Source organism: Diadema setosum, chromosome 7, assembly GCF_964275005.1.
Source record: "Diadema setosum chromosome 7, eeDiaSeto1, whole genome shotgun sequence".
NCBI classification, from domain to species: Eukaryota; Metazoa; Echinodermata; class Echinoidea; order Diadematoida; family Diadematidae; genus Diadema; species Diadema setosum.
In genome coordinates this window covers 37451088-37476233 of record NC_092691.1, presented here as the reverse complement: position 1 = coordinate 37476233, position 25146 = coordinate 37451088, and the positions used below count along the sequence as shown (strand labels likewise).

Sequence of the window (25146 nt, the reverse complement as noted above, 5' to 3'; positions counted from 1 at the left end):
TTCTTCAAAGTTTTCACTATTTATTTGTTTCTGGTCAGTTTTCCCTTTCTTTGTTTCAATATATATTACAATAAAAAAAGCTATTACGAATAAAAAGCTGCATCGCTTCGGTGATCCCTCGCATTTATTCCAAAGTTGATTTACATCCTTTGGGTTTATGTCGGGTTAATGTGTGTGTGTGTGGCACACATACACACACTATAGCTTCTGACCACATGAGCAAAGAGAATTAAGGGATTGGGATGAACACCGAACTAGGGCTTGCAATGGATTATAGCTCAGTCGGTAGAGCACCGGACTAGTAATCCGGAGGTCTCGGGTTCGAATCCCGATGAAAACCCATTTTCTTTGCTCAAAGTTTTCACTATTTATTATTTGTTTCTGGTCAATATATATATATATATATATATATATATATATATATATATATATATATATATATATATATATATATATATATATATATATATATATATATATATATATATATCCAAACATGTTGCGAATTCACGTATTGGCTCCAATATAGCGAAGAATCAAGAAATAAACTAGTAATGCATTATTTCGCCAATAAGAATGAGTTTATTGAACAACTCAAATTTTCGGTGGCCTCCACCTTCTTCAGGAGTCTCGACGGGGAATATATATATTCGCTCTATATATATATATATATATATATATATATATATATATATATATATATATATACATGTATATATATATATATATATAGACATAGCGTACTTGAATCCAGACTTGTCACTGGAGAGGAGAGAGAGAGACAGAGAGAGAGCCATCAAAGAAGATAATCTCTGAATTAATATCCATACATAATTCAGATTACTAAAGGATTTGTACATAATTGCCTCTTAAAAGTGAGCATGTTTAACCTTGCACTTGTAACTCGAACTATCACCAGGAGGTAATCAACCATGACAATTTCACAAAATGCATTACATAATGCCATTTGTTTGTGGTTTCGGTGAGTCTGATATTAAGATTTTGATTCATCGATCTTTCTTTTGCTTGCCACGTTTCGTCACAAAATTTGGGGGAAAAATCAAGCGAAAGCAACGAAACGCAGCAATACAAACAGTCTTTTCAGGAGGAAAACATAAACAACTGACCATTCTGTTCATCAAACGTCTTAAAAGACACTGTCATACAACGAAGTTGATCATTCATGTCAAATCCCTCTTCGCTTCAAACCAAATTACCTAACGGTAAGCTGCCTGAAGATAAGGAAGCTGGAACTAATTACGTTGGATAAAGGAGGCAGCATTCTTTGACGAGACAATTTTTATCTAAATTCAACCTTGATAGGATGAATGAATACCTCCAAAGATCGGGGGCCCGTTGCATAAAACTCCAACCGGATTTTTTTTCCGGCTGAAATCACAAAATTCCGGTTGGAAGCTCCCAACCAGAGTTTTTATGCAACGTATTTTACATTCTTAGGTTAGCAACCTTAAAAAAAATCAGGTTGGGCAAATCCCAACCTGAATTTTTTAAGGTTGCTAAAAAAGTTTTATGCAAAGGGACCCGGGTCAAGCAATGTGAGTGAAAGCTCCCCCACTCTTTCTTTTGTTTTGTCATACATGTAATAGCTTACAACAATATAACATTATGGTTGAGATGACCGGAATTTATCGAGGTAAACTAGTATTTTTAGTGCTGTGACCGTGTTGTTGTCACTTTGCAGGTAGAATAAGCACATTTGTTGTGGAGACCACAACGCACTATTTTGGTGTCGAGATCCCTACGTCAGACCAATACGGACGTGAGTCAATGCAAAATGAGACACCCGTAACAGACGTATCTAACCTTGTTTTCTATTCTTTGGGCCTATAGTAATTCTTTGGGATTGTGTGCATTCCTCTACCACTCCTGACGTACTGTGTGTGGCAACAGTCGTCAGCATGATATGCATTTCCAGAGCAAGCTTCCCGTTCCGCCTTTTTTTCTTTGTATTACCGCACGCCCCGGTGCACTTTGCAAATAATGCGCTCCGTACACATTTCCCCAAGCCACACCAGAAAATAATAATTTGTCATATTATTTGTATAAATGGCACGATACACCATCGACGGACAAAATGGCGAGGAAGTACTGTGTCTTGTATAATGCATTATTCCTTCTTTGCATGAGTTTTTACTTCTGTCCAGTTGCTTTAGGTAAGTTGTATGTCAATGATATTGTAAAGATTTAGTTTTGTCAAGTTTACGCCGGGCTATACTAGTCCAAACCATCTGTGGACAGCGCTATAAAACATCGTCAAACCGCGACTGACTGTATAGCTGGTACTGACTGGCTCTAATTGTTTACAGGCCAGACAGATCCACTGGGTTACGGTCTATTATAATGCTTCGTCAAATGATAGTATCAGATAGAGCACGTATAGGCCTACCTAAATATCAATGCAGAGGGCTTTCTATCACAGTATCAGAGCGAAAGTTTTATTTATCAGGATGGCCAATTCGTGTATTGATTCATGTGGACGACTATACAATGACTTTGACTATGAATGTTCAAAGAAAAAAAAACCGACGTCGCAGAATAAATAATTGTAGGTGTGTCTGAATATAAATATGCCTCTCCTTGTACTGATATTGACGTAAACATGCCGTGATTCTGGACTTCCTGTGTATTCTTCAAATGCATGTCCAATTTTACTCACTACTTTGTATATTCTGTAGACAGATGAACTGAATTCATGTCTTCAGTACGGAGTGGAATTTTATAGCAATTGCATGCTCATTCCATTTTTCATAGTTACGGTGGACTGAACATCTTTTCTCCTAAACGTATAGAAACAAGAGAAGCAGTATAAGGTGATGGAGTTGTTCACAGGAAACAGCGGTATCCCTCTTGTACCGCAGTTGCATGATTCATTGAAAGTGTTGGCTTTTCGCAAGTAGTAGGACCTATAATGAGCGCGATCGTTACTAAACTACAGTTTTTTTTTTTTTGTTTTTTTTTTAGTTGCTTGCATGATGTAACATGTTACTGATAGAGTCATTTTGTCATTTGAATGTTTATTGTTCTATATAGCTATCAGTTTTCATTAGTTTGGTTTCCTTTAAACTTCACACAATGTATCAATTTACTAAAATATTCAAAGTTCATTGCATGCACACCTTTATAACAAATAGCCACAAAAATTCACACTAGGTATAAGTTTTATTTCATTTCATTTATTTTCCATATCCAAATAATGCGAAATTATTTAAAGTAACAACTATCATTTCCACAAGCATGCAGGTACAAAGGCATGATTGAAATAATACGATCCAGGTAAATAAAAAGTGTGAATGCAATAAACGATATATTTATAAATATATTTATAAATTAAAAAATCAGATTGGAGGCGAACGTTGCTCTCTTATTCTCCCTTTTAATCGAGCTTTCGGCCCGTCGCGGTCTTCATCAGGATCTGTCAACAGAACACACATTACAATTATTGTCTAGATGGCATAATGTGCCATGATGTAACAAGTGCTTTATTGATATTATAACATGTTATTTATAATAATATATAGACAATTAATAGGCAATAAGTGTGTGTTCCGTTGGTAGATCCTGATGAAGGCCATGACGGGCCGAAAAGCTCGATTATGATCACAACTGCTGATCTGTAAGTTAACAAACATGTTGGAAAAAGGAAACTAGTGGAACTCTAACCTGTCATCTACAGTAGATGACAGGTTCGAGTTCCATGATTCCTTTTGCCGACATGTTGGTTAATTTACATATCAGCAGATGCGATCTTATCAAATTTCATATGTAGAGGGAGACAAAATTGAAGAAACTCACACCTAATATTGATCTGTTCGTGTAAAACATGTTAATGGTTACATGACTCTTTGTATATCTGTAGCGTCTTTCCGAAAGGCTTCCATTGAAATGCCCCACTTTTCCGATAAAAAAAGTCACATTGTAATAATGAACTGTGTGAAGCAATGACGTGTATCACTTGAGTTGGTGTTGGTCCTGTGTACAATAAATTAACCCTCCCCCTTCCCACAAGGTTGAACTGCTCATTTCTATGAGATTGTGTAAATTATGAGTTGTGTTCATTACTTTCTTTCTTTCTTTTTATTTGGGGATGGAGGTATTTAAACTAAGATCATGACTATTCAAAATGAAGAGACACAATGATAATTATATAGGGATAGTAAGATTTCTTCAAGACAAAATGAAGCACTAAAACGTAGGCCCAGACACTCTGTTCACGACTAAGAGTAAAATGATTTAAATCGAATGCCAACAAATCAGACTTACTCATTTCCGGTGCATTCCTATAGCCAAATCCATGACTCATGTTCACCAAGCTCTGAAACCAGCAAACTACTGGTGTGTCATTAATGTAATGATGGCACATGTTTAAATGTCTCAATGTTTGGTGCCACTTTTAAGGTGCTCAGTGCGGCAAGGGAAAGAAAGAGCCACAGCCTACTCCAAAATGGATCCAAACTCCATCCCTTTCAAACGATGTCTATTCAATCTCGTTATCTCATTGCGTGTGTATACACTATGTTTCATCTACCTGTTGATTATGTCTCTCTATGTATTCATCTAATTGATCTATCTCTCTCTATCTCATTAGATTCAGTCGATTATGACGTGCGTCTGACGGGCACCGACGTACCTTGGGCGGGTCGGGTTGAAGTCTTCCTGGATGGCTCCTGGGGGACAATCTGCCACGATGGACTATGGGGCTCCAACGAAGCCGAGGCAGTATGTCGCCAGCTAGGATACTCCCACGGCAGTGCTACGGTCGATCTACCGTACTATGGTGCATCCACAGGACTAGTTCATGCCACAAGCGTTGTGTGCCCACCCGACTCCGATGATCTAGGCAGCTGCGATTTTACCAGTGGAACCACCTGTGACAACGGGCTGTCATCTCTGGTCCATTGCAGTAAGTTCGTGTAGCGTACTAGTATGCAGATGCTCACAAGTGCCATCGAGGAGATGTTGAGATTGTTCCTCACAAGGCGATAAGGCTATAGATGGGAGGCCTGACGTCTTTACTACATACTGTAATCAGCTCGGAGAAAACGAGAGGCGAGGTACAAAATCTTGTCATCTGGACTTAGAAGGCGAGATCAGATATTTCGTCTTCTTGACTTATCGGATCCCAGAAGGCAAGAGAGTAAGCTATTAGATCTCTGAGAGAATCGAGATATTGAATGTTGTCGCCTCGGGTCGGAGAAAGCGATAGGGTAAGATAATTATGATATCTCGTCAGGTCTCGACTTCATGGGTCCGAGAAGGCAAGAAAGCAAGTTTCCGAGATCTCGATTTTCTCAATTTTCCAGGTTCAATAATCAAATGTGAGAAGGCGAGACATGAGATCTCGAACGATCGTCTTCTCGGACCCAAGATATCATAATCATTTATAGGCCAAGCGTCCACCCCATTTTCTGCTAGAATATTATTTTTTGTGTTGTTTTGTTTTGTTTTGTGGAATTCTGTTTAATTTCTAAATGTTGTACTATTCTAACGTAAAGAATTAATGCAGAGTTTCCAGTTTCTATTCAGAAATTCATCAAATCGAATTGACAAAAACTTTTAAGGATCATTGATATCAAGTGTTCCCAAGTGTTTTACTACATTTCCGTTCATGTGCACTGAGTCCAGAATACTAGAATTGTCATTTATGTTTGGAGGGGGAACTTCCCCTTGATTGAGAAGGCGTGCAGTCTAACAAAATTGTTATCATTCCACGTTGACGACTCGATATTTAACCGTGTTTGCTATTTTAGACGTAAACGTTCGGTTGATCAGCGGCACAGAGTCTCGGGGGATTGTCCAGGTGTACGCCGGCGCGTGGAAGACGTTGTGTGTCCAAGACTGGCCGGAGAGCAACAATGAGGTAGGCTACTTCATCACTTTCTATGATTTATTTTTCAGGCTAAGTGGCCAGCTCTGCTCCAGTGGGTAACAATAAAATAGCAGCGCAATGCCTTGCCAGGCAGCGCGAGCATGTAACAAAGGAATGTACGGCATGTTGCCCCAAACTGAAACCGAGTTGGCCAAACTCTTCGTATGGATGACTCTGCACTGCAGCGGCGCTGCGGAGATACACAGCGCCCTCTTCGTGGGTTTCCTGACGAATGAGTTCCGGCTCTGGCAAAACCCGAAACTTCTCGGCATCGTATGGCAATGGTCTAAAAATGACCTCAGGGCCCAAATTGACATTTTGACATTATGTTGTGAGGAAATTAAAGAAAAATCTGGTGATATGAAATATTTCCAAATACAGACTACTAAAAGCAGAATTTTGGCAAGAAAAGTAGCATACTAATATGTTACTCCCCAAATTTGGCTAAAATCCTCAATTGAACGGCGAAATCGCGCTCACTGATAAAGTGACTGTTCTTTTGCTGATTGCATTGTAGGCCTAAACATACTATGTTGATCCCTGACAAATTCGGTAGTTTCATGTCTGTCTTGTATCAAGCCCTTGATGGGGGGGGGGGGGGGGGGTGGGGGAGGAAAGAAGGGATAGGACCCAGTAGAGAATAATTATTTGCTCCACCAAGTATTCGGAAGCCAGTATACTGATATCAAAGTGATCAAACGATATTATTGAAAAATAACCATATCATTTTTAAAAATGTACATGTCTAAAAAAGGCTCCGCGAGGGAGCTCAAAGAGAGAAAAAGGGCCATATGAAATTTGAAGATTGTCTCACACACAGAATAACATCTTTTGCGAAGTTGCCGCATTTTGTCTTGAACATATACTTTTCACGCCAAATTTTAACAACTATTTATGGTTTTCTATTTGGTCTCACGTAAAGAGAATACTCAATAATATTATTGAAAGTTTTCTGTCGTATCTTGTAGCATTTTGTGTATGACAGAGTTTCTCTAATTGTGTTTGGTTTTGCCACAGTAAACGTCATGTCATACACCATAACCTTCTTCGTGCATTGCTTATGAGGATGGGATAGATGGGTTAGCGGGAGAATAAGGGTTTTGTAATATACTTATTGACGTATAATATTTTCTCTAGTCTTGTCAAGGTGCATATCTATTACTTTGGGTTTTTTCCCCCTTTACTTATAGGTGGCATGTCGCTCTGTAGGTTTTCATAGAACATTGAGCTCACAGTTTCGACTCGGCCATTGGGATCAGAACTACCCGGCGGACCTTGTTTGCTCCGGTGAAGAGGATAACCTATCAGACTGTCTCCAGAATAACTTTTTCTTGCTCGGCGAGTGTGTAGCCGTTTACTTGACATGTGGTAGAAAAGCAGACGAAGCGACATCGTCAAATACTGGTGAGCGTTTTCACAATCAAATATTTAAATTTCTCTTCATGTCACTACTAGTATATGAGAATTGATGAGAATTGATGACGGTATGAGAATTATATGAACAATATCAGAGGTAAAAAGTAGGAGACTCAACACAATTAGATTATCACACATGGAACCAATCCCTTTAGATTTCCATTCATTTTGCACTTCATTCAAACTATCCCCCAGTATATCTAATCATTAACATTCATTTCTCACACCTAGCACCTAAGTTTGGTACATTTAAGTTTGGTACATTCAAGTTTGTTTGTTTGTACATTTAAGTTTGTACATTTAAGTTTGTTTAATTCTTGTTAAGAGCAGCTTCTTAGGTAGAGGATTAGCGACGATTACTAATGTCTTGTTTCGCGCTAATTGCTATCGTTGGTGTCAATCTACCTCAGAATAATCCCACTGACATTTCTCCCATAATAATATTGATATTTCCCCCTAAATAATCGGCTACGTCAATTACAGGTTTAGTTATATTAGTTTATTGTCTCAAACTAATAATGTGATAAATACATCCAGTCTGAATATTCCGGAGTGGCAGTTACGAATAATAACTCTTGAGAAAATTCTTGATTACAATGTCGATGTCTTCCCATAAATGGAACCCTACTGGACAATGACAGTGACAGGTAGAGGGTCAAACTCCGCGCCCTTAATCTGGAGAGCCGTAAGCTGTGCTTGCCTCCCGGACAATGCGAGCATCCTTGCGACAAGATATCTTACTCACAATGTTCCTCTAAAAATGCAGATATCAAACGGTTAATGTCAAAGGTAACTGCAGGGACCATTCGGAGAGAAGCGTTATATATTACACGACCCTGGATTAGCCGTATACCCTGGATATATAAAACTATGGTAATGCATGTATATTCATATCATTTTCTCTCTTTCGAATTCAGATGTGAACCAATCACACTTCATATTGTCCACGGCTCTTGGTGGAGTTTGTTTGGTACTGGTATTTGCTGTCGCCCTCTTCATTCGCATTGCCCGCAAGATGCCGCGAAGAGGCGCATCTTCACGAGCACAGCCGGAGCAACCGCCAAGAAGCAATCCGTTTCCACGTCAATCACGGAGGTCGAGGACGCCTGGTGGTCGGCAAGCATCCGACATCTTTTCCATTAGCGGCGGGAGCGAATTTCAGGGTGACGCGCCTCCATACGAACGTCTGGAAGACGACGACGGTCCGCCTCCCCCGCCCCCGTACTCGCAGATACTGCAGCCGCAGATTGAAATTCCCATCGTCGGGCGGGAAGAACGTTACGAAGACGGGAGAGCGCCTCGATGCATTCAGACCGAAGCCTTAGAGTTCTTCCGCCAAACCGACTCCCAGGAACAACCGGAGATCGAACCGAATTCTCCCACAGATCTCGGACGAGGTAAGACGGAGGACGTCGCTGGTTGTCAGCACGAGCACGAGCACGAGCACGAGCACGAGCAAGACACAGAGGCCCCTGTCCTTCATCACGACGATATACCAGAAGCCGGGGAACCAGGAGGAGCGGGACAGATCGCAGAATTTCTACGGAATCCCGAACAGCAGATCCCGTGTGCCGCGGGACCATCCTCCTTGCGTAGTAAAAATGTAATCAATATTAATGCAACGACGTATTCAGTGGAAATTTGACCATAATATCATCTTCAATGCATATAAGTTTCCTCACGTATATAGCCGATGTGGATTCGCAGTGCTTTGTGAGAAAGTTAGGTTTATGTGAAAGTGAACAATTGTGAGCAATCGAATTATTTTATACTCAGTTTTGCTACAGACAGTAGTGTTGGATGAAACCATGTTAGAAACGCTTTACAGTCATGCTGATTCTGTAGGCCTACATTTAGTTATTTTGGGAGCGACAACACAAAACATTTTGTGTGAGCGAGAACATCTGAACACTGAAATTTAGCTTCGTTAGCCAGTCCGACAATGTTAATTCAGGGGGATGGAAAAATTTCACCCCTCTATGGGTAAGCAGTGTTTTCAAAACATCATTGAGACACTTATTCTGGCTTGATTTGAAATTCGTGGCTGGGAAGTACTAGTAAAGTTCTGTAAATCATTTTCATATTAAAAAAAAAAAGCAAAAAAACAAAAAAACCTGTTGTCTTTCACCATGTAAGTTATTTTCATATAGAGAAAGTACTTTCATCATGTAAATTATTTTCATATAAAGAAACTATTGTCTTTTACCATGTAAGTTATTTTGTATAGAGAAAGTACTGCCTTTTACCACGTTCACAAAAGTTTGAAGCGCACAATTAGGCTTTATGTAACTTTGCGTATAAACAGAGAAACAGAGATTTCACTTTTATTTCGTTTTCCTTTTTATTTTGCTTCATTATGCTAAACTTGTATACAGAACGTCTCTGTGATGATTAAATAATAAATACCTTTAACCAGACTTGCTATGCCGTCTCTCCGTCACACGCACACGCGAGCACATATACACACCAACAAACACACCCACCCCCACACACGGATGATATAGAATTAATGTAGTTCGCTGCAATACATTTTCTGCTATTCAAAAAGTTTCTGATTCTCCCAACCCTTATCTACAGTGTATCCACCCAATGTCCCAATTATGCACACTGATTTGCTCGTATTACTTTAAAAAAAGTATGCGTCTTGATGTCGTCCATGTCCGTACATGTTTTATCGATTCGAGTGTCCGTATTTGCTGACTTTGGAAATGAAAACACGAGTCCTTTGGAACCAGAGTGACGATTACCCCATTGACTTTGCATGCTGTCCATAATGTACTCGTATGTCCTTTTGACGTATTGAATGGAGCCTGTACTTCTAATGACTTGCGCGATGTTGATCATGTCTATACATGTATAAGCCTGCTGTTAGAAATATAGAATCTATGAAGCACATAAGTTATTTGGTGTTGTGGCAAGAATCATTTTCAGTCTTCCAAGTCACTATATGACTATGGTAACAGTGTAGAGTATTATATTCTAAGCTTCATAGTTACACACTGTTTCCAAGAGGCATTTTAGCTGCAGTTTTCAGTACCATGCCATCAATGAATGAAAATTATCTTCTCTGGAGAGACCAGGGCAGTGCCCTATTTCATAAAAGATATTAGGGTAGAAACTCTTACTGGAATTGCAACTTCCCATAAACAGCCAATAAGGAAGCTGGATTCTTGTTGTTACCATGACAATTGCCATTCCAGCAAGAGTTGCTATCGTACATGTATCAACTTTTTATTAAATGGTGCCCTGAACAAACTAATGATAAACTTTCCTTCACATTATTTTTTTGTAAATAAATGGAAATGGTGACAAATGAGACAAATGTCCTTGTTTCCCTGGTCTTGTTTTTTGTTTTACAAGTGTATTTGCTCAGTTTCATGTCGGTGTGAGTACGGTCATGTGTTTTGTAGAAATCCAAACAAAATGTTCTATCTTCCACGTAATTTACTTACATCCTCTACATACACTGTGGCAGCTTTTCAGTAGAGGGGACACAGTAAGATAATTTATAATTCACCTAAATGATAACTGAATTTCAATGTGCCCTATATTACTTCATGATTATAACGAAGACAAAAAACAAAAACAGATTTTGGCATTCAGATTCTTTATTTTTGTTTTTGTTTGCTTTATTTCTGCATTTTTGTACATGTACTGAAATATCAAAAGAACATATCTGTTGATTTCGGGCACTGAACACACAAATGGGATACACAAACTGGTTGCATCCATTACAAGTGTTTGTGGTTTGACAAGTATACACGTACGTACATGTACTTCATGTGCAATCTCATAAGATGTTTCTCTTTCTACTGCCACCTAAATGGTGGCAGTAGAAAGAGAAAGCAGTATACCTGTACATAAAATGTGACTGGTAAATAAATGGGGTAATGCAACAAATTAAAGGTACATATACAACGTATATACATTTTGAAAATAAATACATTACTATTTTATACATTTAATAAAGGTAAGTATGTCTTGCATATGAGGAATGACTAAATAAACATAATCAACATTTCCCCTGACAACAAGCAGATGTCCCAAATTATCCTTTAGTACCAACGAAAAACTTCCCAAGTTAAGAACGTCTTCGAAGGAAAACGGCTGACACAGAATATGATAATTCAAAGGTAATATAACACACTGTGTATATGATAATGTCCTGCTTTATATATACAGTGTATACCTAAAGTGACTCTCAATTACCAGATCTGGGTATTTAATTATCTTCTCAATAACCTCTTAGTTTTTGACAAACATTTCACTTTTTAACATTACATACAAATCAAGTTGCAATTAGAACCTGAAGGGTGTATGATTAAAATTATAATAATTTCATAACTTAAACAGCTTCTGACATTTCTGACACTTTGTCACATGCTAGCAATTTGCCCTAAAGTTCATGTGTCCCTTTGGCAAACCTGAAGCTGGTATATTGCAGAGGTAATATTCAGACCTCAGAATAAAAGTGGAAACTCCTTAATGATGGGGGGGGGGGGGGGGAAACAATATTGTTGAATTTCAGTGAATTTATTCAGACCCCACAAAACTTTAACCATTATTCTAGGTACAAAGGAAAAGTATACTTTCAAGTGACATGGGGTTTGTTTTTCATTTCTTACAATTAAAACTCTCGAGGTTTATTACTGTAAAATTTTATACACGATGTTGGCAGACATTAGTCTTCAATCTGTTACTGACCACGAGCTACTTTATACTTTTAAAAAAGTGTCAGTTGTCATAAATTACATTCTATCCACTCTGTTTATAAGTGATTCCTGAAGAATGTTACATTCAATAAAAGCATCAGAATGGAACAAAAAGATGCAAAAAAGATGCAAAAAAGATGCAAATAAGTGCAAAAAAGATGCAAAAAAGTGCAAAGTGCTAAAGACTTGACTGCTATTTCTCTGCAATACTTTTTTCCCTTTTCTTTTCCTGCAAATGATGTCTTTTCATCATTTTCGCCCATGCATTTCACATTTTTCTTTTTATTTCAAAATATTCACAATGGCAGTGTCAAACAAAACCTGAACAAGTAGCAATCTTTTCCACTATTCTGCATACTTTTTTGCTTAATCTTTGATTCCCTCATCCATTACCCCGTATTTTCTATAAAACACACTATTGCACAGACTAGGTGAAAATTGGGGTTGAATGCAATCTTGACCCTTCAGTGAAATGAAAAAAAAAAAGCAATCGACCACATACCTTCTGAATTATAATTGGTGCATAATCTATTTCAGTCTGAGATAAGGTAATTACCAGTGATTATTGATATCTAACCACTTACTAATGCTTTCTACATGCTTTGATCACTTGCATGGATGGATAGTTTATCAATTTGTCAGTTCTTTATTCATTTTGCTGTTTGCTGGTTTTGGGTTGTTTTTTTTTTTTTGGGGGGGGGGGGGGAGGAGGTGGACACTACAATTATTTATGCTGTATGTGTGGTATGTCTTTCAGTATTTTCTTTTTGTGAAGTTTGCACGAACACCTTTATTTGTGAAATTAACGACTAAAAAAATGTTGCTTCCCATTACACAAACATGTTGTACATCACCTCTACGACAAGAAATCACTTACTTTTATCTTGAAAAATGATAACACTTCTTTCTTGTTCCATAAATGTGGTCCTTGATTACGAATTCAACAACTAGCTTAATGGGCTTAACATAGCCAATTTGAAAAATATAATCACAAAAATATATGGCATATAAAGTATTACATCCTCAAATTCTATTAAAGTTACAAAATATTCCCAAACTTTGTCATTCAAACCATGCTTGCATTTCTATATCCCCAAATCCACCTTCAAAAAACTTCAACCCATTCCAAGTGGATGATACTCACATGAAATATCTACCCTGTAAGTGCTTTGATTGTTTGAAATCATCATACATTCATGAGCTTGCTAGGTTACTTTCTTGCTGTTCAGTGCTTGCATCCAGGCCTGCAAAAATGAAAGTGGGGGGGGGGGGGTTAGGAAGGGGACTGGGAAATGTTCAGCTCAAACTACCACTATATTTGAGGATTTTGACGAGGCAAAGCTAGTGGCATGGAGTGGATTTGTGGGGAGGATCTTGATTGGTAGATTCCACACCAGCGTATCAACATTCAGATTCTCTGGGCCCTGCCACAGGGCACACTCTGATTGGTCAGTTGGGATGCCATGCTCTGGTATGGGCTCCTTGGCGGTGGTGAACTCAAAGTGCAGTCTCCATCTGAGACAAACTGTGTGTCATGGCAAATCAAAAACAAACAAACAATTTAGTACAATGAAACCAAGAAATATTGACATTCTACAAGATGTCCATCTTTGCTTGTCCTTCTTCACGTACATCCGTATAACTTGGAACAAGCTGATCTTTTCCTTGTGTGAAATATTCCAGCCTTAGTTTGCCAGAGTATGTATAAGATTAGTGTCAGAAATAAGATTTTCTCAGATATTTCGAACTCTGCTTAACATCCCTGAACTTCTATATATCACATCAGAAATGGTGTCAATAGCTTGACATACCATAGTCTTAACTTTCAAAGTTTTATTTAATTCTGCCAAATACTTGAAAACAGATCATGGGTTCTAATCCTCTCTGACATTTACATCTCTAGACAAGATGTTTATCCACTATGTCCCTTTTGCTTTAGGTGGGTGTACATATATGGGTAACTGGCAATGTTGAGGTTAATAAAACAGCAGGGCTTTCTGGAAGATTACTTCCGATACAGAAGAGGCTACCCTCGGTAAATTAAGACATCATCATCATCATCACCATCATCATCATCATCATCATTACCATCACAATCATCAACATCAGCATCATCACCATTATCAAAACCACCATCATCATCATTATCACCAATATCGTCACCATCATCACCATTAACATTAGCATCTTTATCACTGCTATAATCATCACCATCATCATTCCAGTCATCATCACCCTCATCACAATAATCATGATCACCACCCCCATTATAATCACCATCACCATCACCAACATCATCACCACTTTCACTGTTTTTTAACATCATCATCATAAACACTATCATTACTATCATTGTCATAATCACGATCATTACCAATGTCTGTGATGAAGGCCGGAGTCACGTGGAGGGGAATGGGAAGGAGCATGTGGGAATGTCTGAGGTGGAGGCAGAACTCCTGGTGGCGGCTGTGTGATGACAATGTGCCGCTCTGCTGCTGCCTTCTCCGACACTCCTCGGATATGTGCTCCTCGCACTGCAGCACCACAGAGTACTGGGGACAAGAAACATTAAGGACAACTTAGAGACAAAATGTTGTGGGAAGAAAACTCCAAAGCCATCCAAGTTTCTCACTTCTAAGTTTGAATCACTAAAACTCAGTATACAAATTAGTACTGTGAATTCAATTTGATGCTTATATTTAGAAATAATAATCAATATGGCATTATAGAACTGCAAAGCATAGGACGAACAGTTGACAATATGGTAGCAAACAAATCTTTTCCTCACTGGCTACACCCAGGAACTACGGCTTAAACTACTGATGACAATTTTTCAAAAAGTCATGGGGGGGGGGGGGGTGAAGGCAAATTGACCTGTAACAGAGGAACCACAACATAATTTTGAATGAAACCCGTTTGATTGCTGTGCAGTATTCTATGTTCCATAACTAACAGAGTTACTTACGTCAGCTAACTGGGCATTTTTTGAAAGGCCCCTCAAGCAAACTACGACAAGGACACTTAACTATGTACCATGGGAAAAGAATAATTTTGCCTCAGCAGAGCTGTCATTACTCATTTAACAATTACTTAGTGACATACTCCACCCATAAGTTATATGCATATTTTATCAAACTTTAACCAGTCTACTCCTTCGAATATTACAAAGTCTTCCATACAATATCTTTCTTCTGTGAAGGGGACAAAAAGCTTGAAAACTCTTCTTCCAATTTGTGAAGATTCTTTGATGTAATTCTTAATTCTATTCTAAGGCCACAATTGTTTCATCACATACTTGTAAGCACGGTGCAGATGCATCAGAGAAGTCGATGGTCCCTACTATATCCTCGCCTAGCTTGAAGGCTGGCTTGAACAGACAGAACTTGGCTACCACTCCCTGGGAATTGGTGATGTTGTATGAATCTGTGGTAGAAGGTTGAATGGAAGAGACAAGGATTTCATTAGTAGGTTTTGATCTTGAATCCTTCTCTTTCAAAATACTGATGAATTTTGCAGAACTGAACTTTCAAGAACTTTACTAAGAAAACAGGCGCTAGCCTAAATTGCATGAGATATATTCTGTGAATCAGCATTCACATCACTTTGATATTTCCTTATGTTCCTAAAAGTTTTTACTGTTTTGGATATACACACAATGAGCAAGTTGGTAAAGCACTCTCTTATTAAAATTTAGTAAGTTGCAAAAATACAATGTGTATATTTCTTAGATCAGTTACAATTGTAACAATCACATAAGTATAATGTCTATAATCATGGGCTTTGAACATGTGGTATAAATAATTAACTATTATGTTACACCTGCATGGTTCTTTAGTTCTGAAATAAACTCACTTGGATTCTTCCTTGATGTGATGGTGGTGAGAATCTGCACGGCCCTGTCCAGGAGTGAGTTTTGTGGCTTGTCCCCCTCCAGGAATGGATTACTCGAGTCTGTCTGGTCCTCTCCGTCCATTAATGTGGCCTCACCTAGTCCTATGGAACGGACAGACAATTATAACACTTTTCACATCTGGTATCCGAGATTTGAGATCTTTGAGAAGGAGGTGCAACTTATAAAGTTCTGATGAGCTTCTGCTTTGTGTTTTAGCTGCACACAGAAAATTGTAGAGGATTTTTAACTGCACACTGTACACACAGTACTTGACATGCACAAGGTACGATAATACGCCAACGGCGGACTGTACCAGACTGGAAGAAGAAGAGGAATTTCAAATAGATGTCATGTCAAAGTAAGTACGGACATAGAGAAAGTAATTGTAGCTACACATACATTGTATGGTAAGAGAGAACTATAGTTACATTGTAATAATTGGGATTCACTGATGATTGTCAATGCCCCTATGCTCACCGTGATGCTTTTTGAAACATTGATCCTATGGCAAAGTAAGTCGCGCCCTTTTTGTTCATATTGATTATCGAGCCAAGTTTCAAAATTGATAAGCTGCTGAAATGGCGGAAACTTAGACTCGGGGGAAACCGCAATTGCCAAATACGAGGAGGGGTAAATTCAACAGGATATTCTGTGACTTAATCAATGAGGTAACTAGCAAAAACTACCAACTGCCACAAGAAGGCAATGAAGGATATTGAGTGGACCAGCACCTAGTGAGACTTGATGTGGGCAAACATGGGATCCAGAGTGAAATATAAGTTGCATAACTCATTATGCCTCTAGTAACGTTCTCTCATCTACCTTAAGTCACCACAGGTCATGCACAGTTCAGTGTGATGGCTGTGAGTGATGGAGAAACGCTATTAAAAGCAAAACAGCATGGAAACCTGACTGCTGACTTTGTTCATTTATCATCATTTTTGTTGCTGTTGTTGCTCTATATGATCCCCAATTCTATGATCATTGACCAAATTTTCCAGCGTTACACAATCAAGTTGCAGAATAGCTAATAAATGGCCTTTGAACTTCCTCTCAACTTACCATAGAGAACCATGACACGGAAGGGGACCTTGATGAGCTTGATAGGTGAACCTATCCTCTGGACACCAATGGTCACTTTGTAGGAATACTTGACCGCCTGACCTCTATATGAGGGTGGGGCATCACGAGGGATGGTTTCTGTGTACATAACTGTGGAGAAATTCAAAGGCCTAATGAGTCTGTGGCATTCACTTGTGGTATAATCATAGCATGAAATGACAATACGATGTACATGGTCACATTTTTTGTTTTTAAACACTTTTCTTTTGGTCTGAAAAGCCAAATTGGAAGAAAGGATTTTTCATTGCATACAAAAGCTACACACACACACACACACATTGGCCCACACCAGTGACAGTATGCATGGCCAGCATAGCAATACAGCTAAACTCTGCTTGTCAACTACTCTGTGAATAAAGTGTCTAAACTATACAAGAAATGAAACTTACTGTGGCTTTTTTTACATGTATTTGCATTTCAAGTATGCACATTACATGAAGAGAACATTCTCAATTTATGAGACAATGGGGGGGGGGGGGTGGGGTTCAAATTGCATATTTCCACAAAAATGTGCTCGTACACATGAATTTCTGACACTGACAGGACACTGTCTTTACACATATTTTGAGGTTTGGTTTTGATTTAGAAGTTTAGAAAAGGGTTTATTATGAGAAATATGCTTTCATTAATGAACATCTTCACAGAAGTGTCTTCCTATACAACAAATAATGACAAAAAGAAAACCCAGAGTTGTAAACTTGTGTTCTTGTGGTGGTGAAAAGCATTACAAGAATGATACTAGTATGTCCAACAGAATAATACTCACATGTCTTTGACTCGCCAGGCTTTATTCTGAGATCACAGAAGAGTATCTTGGGCTGAGTTAATAGTATACAAACACCTCTCTCTCCTGTGAAATAAATTGTAACAATAATATCAATAAAAGAAAGTTTGCTGCACAACTTTAAAATGAAGATTTTGATTTGAACACAATGTCAAATACAGCCTACAGGGCTGCCAACCTCTGCTGTGCAGGAAAGAAGACAACTTTACGAAACAAAACGAAACAGAACATTTTGCTTACCATTAACAATTCAACAGTTGTGGAATGGCACATATCAAGCATGGTAAATCAAAATCAAGCAACACGAATGTATTGATTTTCAAATCAGAACCATACATTTCATTCAAAAGAAAGGGAAAACAATAAGGTAAGAAACATCCAGTGTACTGTTTTGGCAGCTTTGTTGATTTGTAACTTTACAGTTCTAATTATATATTGTATTCAGATATTGTAAAAATTGAATGGCAACTGTAAATGAGTGCCTCTTCATATGTTACAACATACCATTCTTATCTTAAACCATTCATGCAGTATCTTCTTACTAGATTTAACAGCAACAAAGTATTTGTCTCTCTGTGCATGAGTGCAACCCCTACACAGGATATAAAGCTCCCCAGGTAGATATTTAATTATTTTTCTTGATGAAACACTTCATTATATTCCTCGCACTTCCAACACACAGGTATATCAAATGAGTCAATCAAAACTTCACAATTGTGAATGACAGGCAGATCAAAGGCTATTTGCATTTTAAAACATTCTCAATTTTCTGTACCTCTGCTTGCAGCAAAGCTAGTGTTGCTGGATGACTGGATTTGGGTCCATTCTTCTGACGGCCGCCTCGTCAGTGGTTGTGGAGGAAGTACAACCCTCGACTCACTCACATTACACTGACAGTGCAGCTGGGCACTTGCCCAAGCCAGTGCCTCTGGCTGCCTGTTGATTGAAAGATAGAAACATTTCTTCATTATTCCTGAATAAGTAGCAACCGCAATAAAAAGTTCATTTTCAATCCTGATCATTCTGACAACTGAAGCGAGAAAATAATGCCACAATCTAAAATGATAAGATCTTTTCTTTTCATGCAGCCACAACAGAAGCAGAATATACATGTACTTGTAGCAATACACTGTATTTTAAACTTTAAGACAAGTACAACTGCTACACATTAACTTTGGACAGGTTTCCATGAACCATGAAAAAGTTTAATAGTAACAAATTATATTTTAGTTCACATGTATTTCCAAATTTTTAATCACTAAAGAGTCTGAGACTTCAAGGTACAATCCTACAATGTAATATGAACAATTGCTAGTACCACACAGTATTATAAAGGCATGCATCCTCCATCCTGTCAATTGGCATGGTTGATCTCACATTTATTAACACTCAAGATCTGTAAATAACAGAACTTTCTTTAAAATGATGAATACTTCTTTCTCCTACATGAAATGTTATGATAGGATACTGAAGGTGCTAATAATCCTTGCTATAGTAATCACAACTATTTTGACTCACAATATTAATTGTAATAAGCATCTTTCATAACGATCATGAACCATTTTTGCAAAGAGCACATTGCAGTGTTCACTCTGTACAACATATACATTTTATCATCCATATATATGCACTCTAGGAAGGGAAAGGACAGAAGAAAGAAGATACATGAAGTTTGATTGTCAACAAATTAGTTCAGTATATGTGTTTTACCAGCAGCTTTAGACTAATCAACAGTTATCAATTATTTATCATTATTCTTTTTTAATCATCAGGGATGTTCATCTGCAATTCAGAAGCTGATAGCTGAAATGATCTTGCATCATGAAACTTGATTTTTTCCTAGGGGAAACTAGTAAGACTTTGGACTGAGATATAAAGTATCTACTGGGATGATTATAGATCAACAATGGCTGTAGATATGAAGGTGACTCACTTGTATGGTTGTATACAAAGAAACACAAGAGAGTCTCTCTGACAGAGGGCTCTAATATGACACTTCCTCTGCAACCTTTTACGGGGTAATTCATAAAGCATCCTGCACTATGCGCTCTGGAGACAAATGGCAAGTTAAAATCGATCCACTCACCCAGTACTAGTCGCCTCTGGACAGGTGAACGTGATGGCGCACTGAATGACCTCCCCCGCCAAAAAGGTGGTCCCTCGTATCAAGTAGGCTGAGGCGTCAATCATGATGATGTCTCTCTCTCTCTCTCTCTCTCCCTGAGATGTCTTCCTTGTATGTGTGATAATGAGGATAAACCCTGCAGTGCCTGAAATCCAAATCAGTCCAGTGAAGATACACACAACATGACACGACTTTACTACTAAAAGTTTGTACCAGTAACATGCAGTGAAACACAAGACATTACCGTACTCTACTGGCAGGGCTGCACGGGTGAATAAGTTATAAGTCGGGTCACTGTTTTGAACCTTGAAGATATATAATCCCGATGGCAGCTTGTCCATAAAGCTAAACTGGGAAGGGTGTGCGACAGTAGGTGACGGTGTAAGAAGAGTAGGTGACAGTGAAAAAGTTGTATGTACAATAAAAGGGGTGATTGTGCAAGTAAAATCCAGGGCTGGGTTTAGAGTAGCCTGGAGCTCACAGAAGGCTGCATCCCTCTGATGACAGGTAGGGTGGCCTCCTGGAAAGCAGCAGTTGATGGTGCTGTGACTGCAAGAAGAGATAAGTGGTTCCAGATCCTGATTGTGTGGGGGTAGAAAGAGTATTTGTAAGCATCAATGGTTGCTGCAAGAACTTCATACTTCAGAAGGTGACTGTGTCTGCTGAGATATTTCGGCGGGGTTATGTACAGCCATTAGAGTGTACAAGAGCAGACAAAAGTGGATAGTAACAGAAACTGTTCAAGTGGTCTGCAGTCTGTCTTCAATGTTTCACTATTTGCATATGTAATCAAATGAAAAACCCAACATTGGTGCTTTAAAATATTTCTAAAATGGGAGTTAGGGATAGAAACAACCACTGTAAAAATTGGGATAGATCTACATATAGGCGCCTAGGCCTAATTGATGTTAAGTATTGTTAAATACACAAAACGTGAACAATAGTTATAATCAAAATGTTTCCAGACTAAACTGGTGACCACTGGTGTAACCGTTACATGTATTATGTAAATTAAACCGTCTAACCGTTACAGTTTGGTTTATTGAGAAAAACTTACTAGGAACACCTATTACTAATACTAATAGTAATAGTAATATCTCCCTATAATTATATTTTAGGTTTTATTACAAAAAAAAAATATAGGCCTATATATATATATTGTAACGTTAGGATGTTTTGTGATACAACTGACCTACACATATGCATAAAATGTGATATCTTCAGCATTTTTAAATCACTGCTCCCAAAGGTAAACAGGACCTTGGCCTTTTATAACCGCATCACCCTACGCACCGCCACCGGCCCGAACGCGCGCGGTGACAGTGCCCGGGCGGTCGGCCGGAGGTTTCGGTAGTCGGTAGGCTCAGCTCAGTCAGAGACAAGCGAGGGGAACTAGCCGCGGCACTAGCAACTGCACTAACGTTAGTTAGCTCTGGAGAACTAGTGGACTCTCCATGCCGTATATATCGCCATTATACAAGACCAGAACTGCGGTCTTTCATTGCCGTTTGAGCGTAGAAACTAGGACTTTAGTAAACAACAGGCCTACCTGCTCCTCTCCAGTCAAGTTTTCACAAATCTATTCTTAATCTTTGCCCTTCGTTGGTCTGTTCGGACGATGCGACATTCTTGCACCAAAATCGGTACACGTATGGACGTGGGCCTATCCCATGGAATCCTGGACAACTCGACCTGAAAATAACTCGACCGAGGATAATACGACCCAAATCCTGGACAGGTGGACACTCTTTTGTCGTCCAGGGCCTATCAGGGTCGATTCGACCAAATGATTTTGTAACATTTTTTTTTTTTCATACATAATTAAATTTACATTAGGTTACTTTTTAGTTCCTTTTCATCTCACCTGAGCCAAAGACTCAAGTGAGTTATACAGGAATACTTACATAGGGTCTAACCACTTGGGCCCCACTTTTCTTTTTTTTTTTTATACCCTGGAAGTGGCACCAGAAAAAGTGGTTAAAGGGATGGTACAGTATTGGTGGAGATGAGAATTGGGCTTTTAACTTTTTGCGAGATACCAAGAAAACACTTATGAAATAGTAAAGAGCATACCATTTTAAGAGGAATTCAAAGTTTATTTGACGAAAAACAAAGTAAAACAAAACAATCGTAATAAAAGGTGGGTCCCATACTTTATTAGAATCGCTCTGTTTTGGATATCTCAGCCATTTCAAAACCAATTTTCATCAAATAATCGTTGAATTCCTCATGGAATTACATGCTCTTTCATATTTCAGGTTTCTCATCATCTCATCAAAAAACGTTAGAAACCTGAAATTAGGTCTCAACCAAAACTATACGACTCGTGGTTGAGTGTTGTAGCAGAGGGCTTAGTGCCGGTAAGGGTTTTATTCGCTTTTTTTTTTTTTTTTTTTTTTTGCTTGTCAGCTGAGGAAACCCGGAAGTAGCGAAGTAGCACCAGAAATATGAACTGGGCCAGTCCCCCCCCCCCCATTTTTCTTTAGAAACGTGGCGCCGGCCATACATCACTATGCATCCGTAGTAATTCTTCTTCTAAAACCACCGATAGATTTTCGAACAGCAGGTATATACAGGGCCGCATAACCTATGGGTGCCGGGGGATGGGGGAGCATATTGTAAAAATAGTATAAAAAATGGAAAATCAAAACTCATGACCCCTAGAGGGGGCTCGGGGCTCGGGGCTCGGGGCTCGGGGCTCGGGGCTCGGGGCTCGGGGCTCGGGGCTCGGGGCTCGGGGCTCGGGGCCCCCACTTTTTGTTCACCATACAAAGGAATACATAAGGTGTCATGACTTTGGGCCCCCCCCCCCCCGCACTTTTTTTAACCCGGAAGCACAAGTGGCAATAAAAAGAAATAGATAGAGATCTTGAAGTGTGAGCGCGGTAAGGTTATGTTTTCGTGTTAACCTTCACAAAAGCCTCTTTTAGACCAAACTGATCACAAATTAACTTGAGTACAGTATACTAGTATTCCTGCATGGATATATAGAAAAAAAGATGAAATAAATCTGACTTCGAAGTCCTTTGGCACAGAGTTCATCCATGCACTATAGCACAGATGGGTTTGCATATAATTTTATGCAAGCAATAACGGTGCCGGAGCTACAACCGCAGGTGTTCTGAAAGAATACATGTCGGCGCGCATTACAGTTATGGAAAAGACTCTCTACCGTCATTCCAACAGAAAAGTATTCGACTAATTATGGCGATAGCAGCTGTGCTCACGAAATCAGCAACTCGGTGAAGTGACTAATCCAAGATGTAGTCCCCCCCCCCCAAAAAAAAAAAAAATTATAATAAATAAATAATAAAGAGAGAAATATGAAGACCGTTGTATATTTCAGATGCACTCTATGCCCAGGCACCATGTAAATTATTTAGGTCTACACCGGCCGATATAATATAAAATATAATTATATAAAATTAAATGTGGATTGAGTCAGCAATCATAGTAGAACACATCAGTGAAAGTTCGAGGAAAATTGGACGATCGATTCAAAAGTTATGAATTCAAAATTTTCCCTGCCGTCATTGCTGGATACATTTCATGACGTCATTATGGACAATAGCATAAAGAAAATATAAGGAGAATTTCAGGACATTTCATATTAAATGAAAAGTCACATTCCATGGACTTGAACTGACGTATCATGTCAAGTGCTTTCTGAAAGAGCCGGAAATATTACTCTTTCAGTATAATGGTAGGAAATTGAAAATATGCTTGATTTTCTTTATCTTTTCCTTTTAATGTTGTTATTTTTCTTATATCAGTCATCTAAGTTAAAACTCAATAAAGTGAAAATGTGCTTCCTTCAAGAAAAATACTTCAAAAAATATAAATTGGGTGAGCACACCGACCAGGAACAAATCCGGTCGAGGTGTCTCAGGATTCGGGTCGTGCTGTCAAGGGTCAGATTATTTTGAGGTCGAGTTGTCTAGCAAACGTAACTCGGCTGAAAGAAAGTATTGTTATGGATCGCCATAAGGATAAAAAGTTAACTCCTTTTATCAAAATAACCGAGTGCTTACAAGTTTGTTCTGCTTGTGTTTGTTTTCGGCTGGATGATGAAAACAGGATGTAAAAGGACAAAATAAACTAGGGCCCATGAGTGATAACTGAGTACCTAGTAAGTTCACAAATTCACATTTATAACTCATGTTTTGTGTCAGTCTTATTTTTCACTTTGTCCCTTTTCTTATGATCCGGCCTTTAGGCTATATCGGGTGCTGTTCGTTATTCCGAAGGTTCGATATTCCGAAGGTTGGTTATTCCAAAGGTTTGTTAATCCGAAACACGCAAATTCCCTATACCTAGAGGTTCATTAATCTGAAAATGAAAAAGAGTTTGTTAATCTGAACATTTGTGGCGTTATTCCGAAGGTATGTTATTCCGAAGATTTGTTCATGAATTCGAAAATGAAATTCGGAAAAACGAACCTTCGGAATAACGAATCTTTGGACTGAAGAGCCTTCGGAATAACGAACCTTTGGAATAACGAGCTGTAACCTTTAAATCTTTTCCCTCCTCATGATCCTGATTGTATAGTGATACTTGTTCAGTGTGATGAATCATGCAGCTGTATAGGACTACAAGTACAAGTCGTATAATTACACTCAGCATTCAGAGAGAAATAGACACTAAAAGTTAAACATCTGTATCACTTTAAGATTTCACTTTGTATATTCTGTTGAAAAAAAAAAGTGAAAAAAAAGTTTGAATTGAATTGAATTGAATAATTGAAGATACATTTATACATGCGTATAAACCCGGTACCGGTACTTTATTTGAATGAGATCATTACGCAGGTTTTACTATTGAAAGGATCGGGAGCGGAAGAGGATAACACAACCCTGATCGATGAACAGGCCCTACCATACACCATAGTTCTGGAAAAGTAGCCTAATAAACTAAAGTGAAGCATTATAAGTGAAATTATTTTGTAGGATCCTCGACTGATACTTATGCCATTAGGATATAATATAAAAAAAGTAAGGATTTTTTTTTTTATCGATAAAAAAAATCCTTACTTATCCTAATGGCACTCCGTACGTAAGATAATCTAAGGGAGCATCACCCCCCCCCCCCCCCACACACACACCCCCCTCCGAATTTGCGGGCCATTCAAACATACAGAATACCAATACTGCATCTGCATGTATGCACAGAACTCTTCTACAGAATTCTGTGCATATGGATATGCGGCCG

General features: G+C 38.6%; 2 protein-coding genes and 1 non-coding gene across 3 annotated transcripts; 2 read left to right on the top strand and 1 right to left on the bottom strand.

Annotated features, from left to right (window-relative positions):
- The first annotated feature begins 267 nt into the window (after positions 1-267).
- Trnat-agu (transfer RNA threonine (anticodon AGU)) lies at positions 268-343 on the top strand. The gene has a single exon. It is a non-coding gene; the product is annotated as a tRNA-Thr (tRNA).
- A 1752-nt stretch (positions 344-2095) lies between these two features.
- LOC140231268 (uncharacterized) lies at positions 2096-9163 on the top strand. The gene is made up of 5 exons (XM_072311413.1): positions 2096-2174; positions 4607-4921; positions 5769-5878; positions 7078-7291; positions 8221-9163. The coding sequence occupies exons 1-5, from the start codon at positions 2096-2098 to the stop codon at positions 8946-8948; spliced, it is 1446 nt and encodes a 481-aa protein (XP_072167514.1). The 3' UTR covers positions 8949-9163.
- Positions 9164-13291: 4128 nt separating this feature from the next.
- LOC140230803 (RAB6A-GEF complex partner protein 2-like) lies at positions 13292-20076 on the bottom strand. Its single transcript, XM_072310943.1, has 8 exons — positions 19900-20076; positions 18589-18749; positions 17796-17879; positions 16970-17119; positions 15868-16008; positions 15311-15438; positions 14390-14567; positions 13292-13540 (listed from the first exon to the last, which is right to left on the bottom strand). The coding sequence occupies exons 1-8, from the start codon at positions 20001-20003 to the stop codon at positions 13317-13319; spliced, it is 1170 nt and encodes a 389-aa protein (XP_072167044.1). The 5' UTR covers positions 20004-20076; the 3' UTR covers positions 13292-13316.
- Between the last annotated feature and the right edge of the window lie 5070 nt (positions 20077-25146).

Coding starts and splice junctions, on each gene's coding strand:
- LOC140231268 (XM_072311413.1), top strand. CDS start 2,096: ATGGCGAGGAAGTACTGTGTCTTGTATAATGCATTATTCCTTCTTTGC. Junction 2,175..4,606: donor CTTCTGTCCAGTTGCTTTAG/GTAAGTTGTATG, acceptor CTATCTCATTAG/ATTCAGTCGATTATGACGTG. Junction 5,879..7,077: donor GGCCGGAGAGCAACAATGAG/GTAGGCTACTTC, acceptor CTTTACTTATAG/GTGGCATGTCGCTCTGTAGG.
- LOC140230803 (XM_072310943.1), bottom strand. CDS start 20,003: ATGATTGACGCCTCAGCCTACTTGATACGAGGGACCACCTTTTTGGCG. Junction 17,880..18,588: donor TAGCTTTGCTGCAAGCAGAG/GTACAGAAAATT, acceptor TTTATTTCACAG/GAGAGAGAGGTGTTTGTATA. Junction 14,568..15,310: donor CATCTGCACCGTGCTTACAA/GTATGTGATGAA, acceptor TCTTGTCCCCAG/TACTCTGTGGTGCTGCAGTG.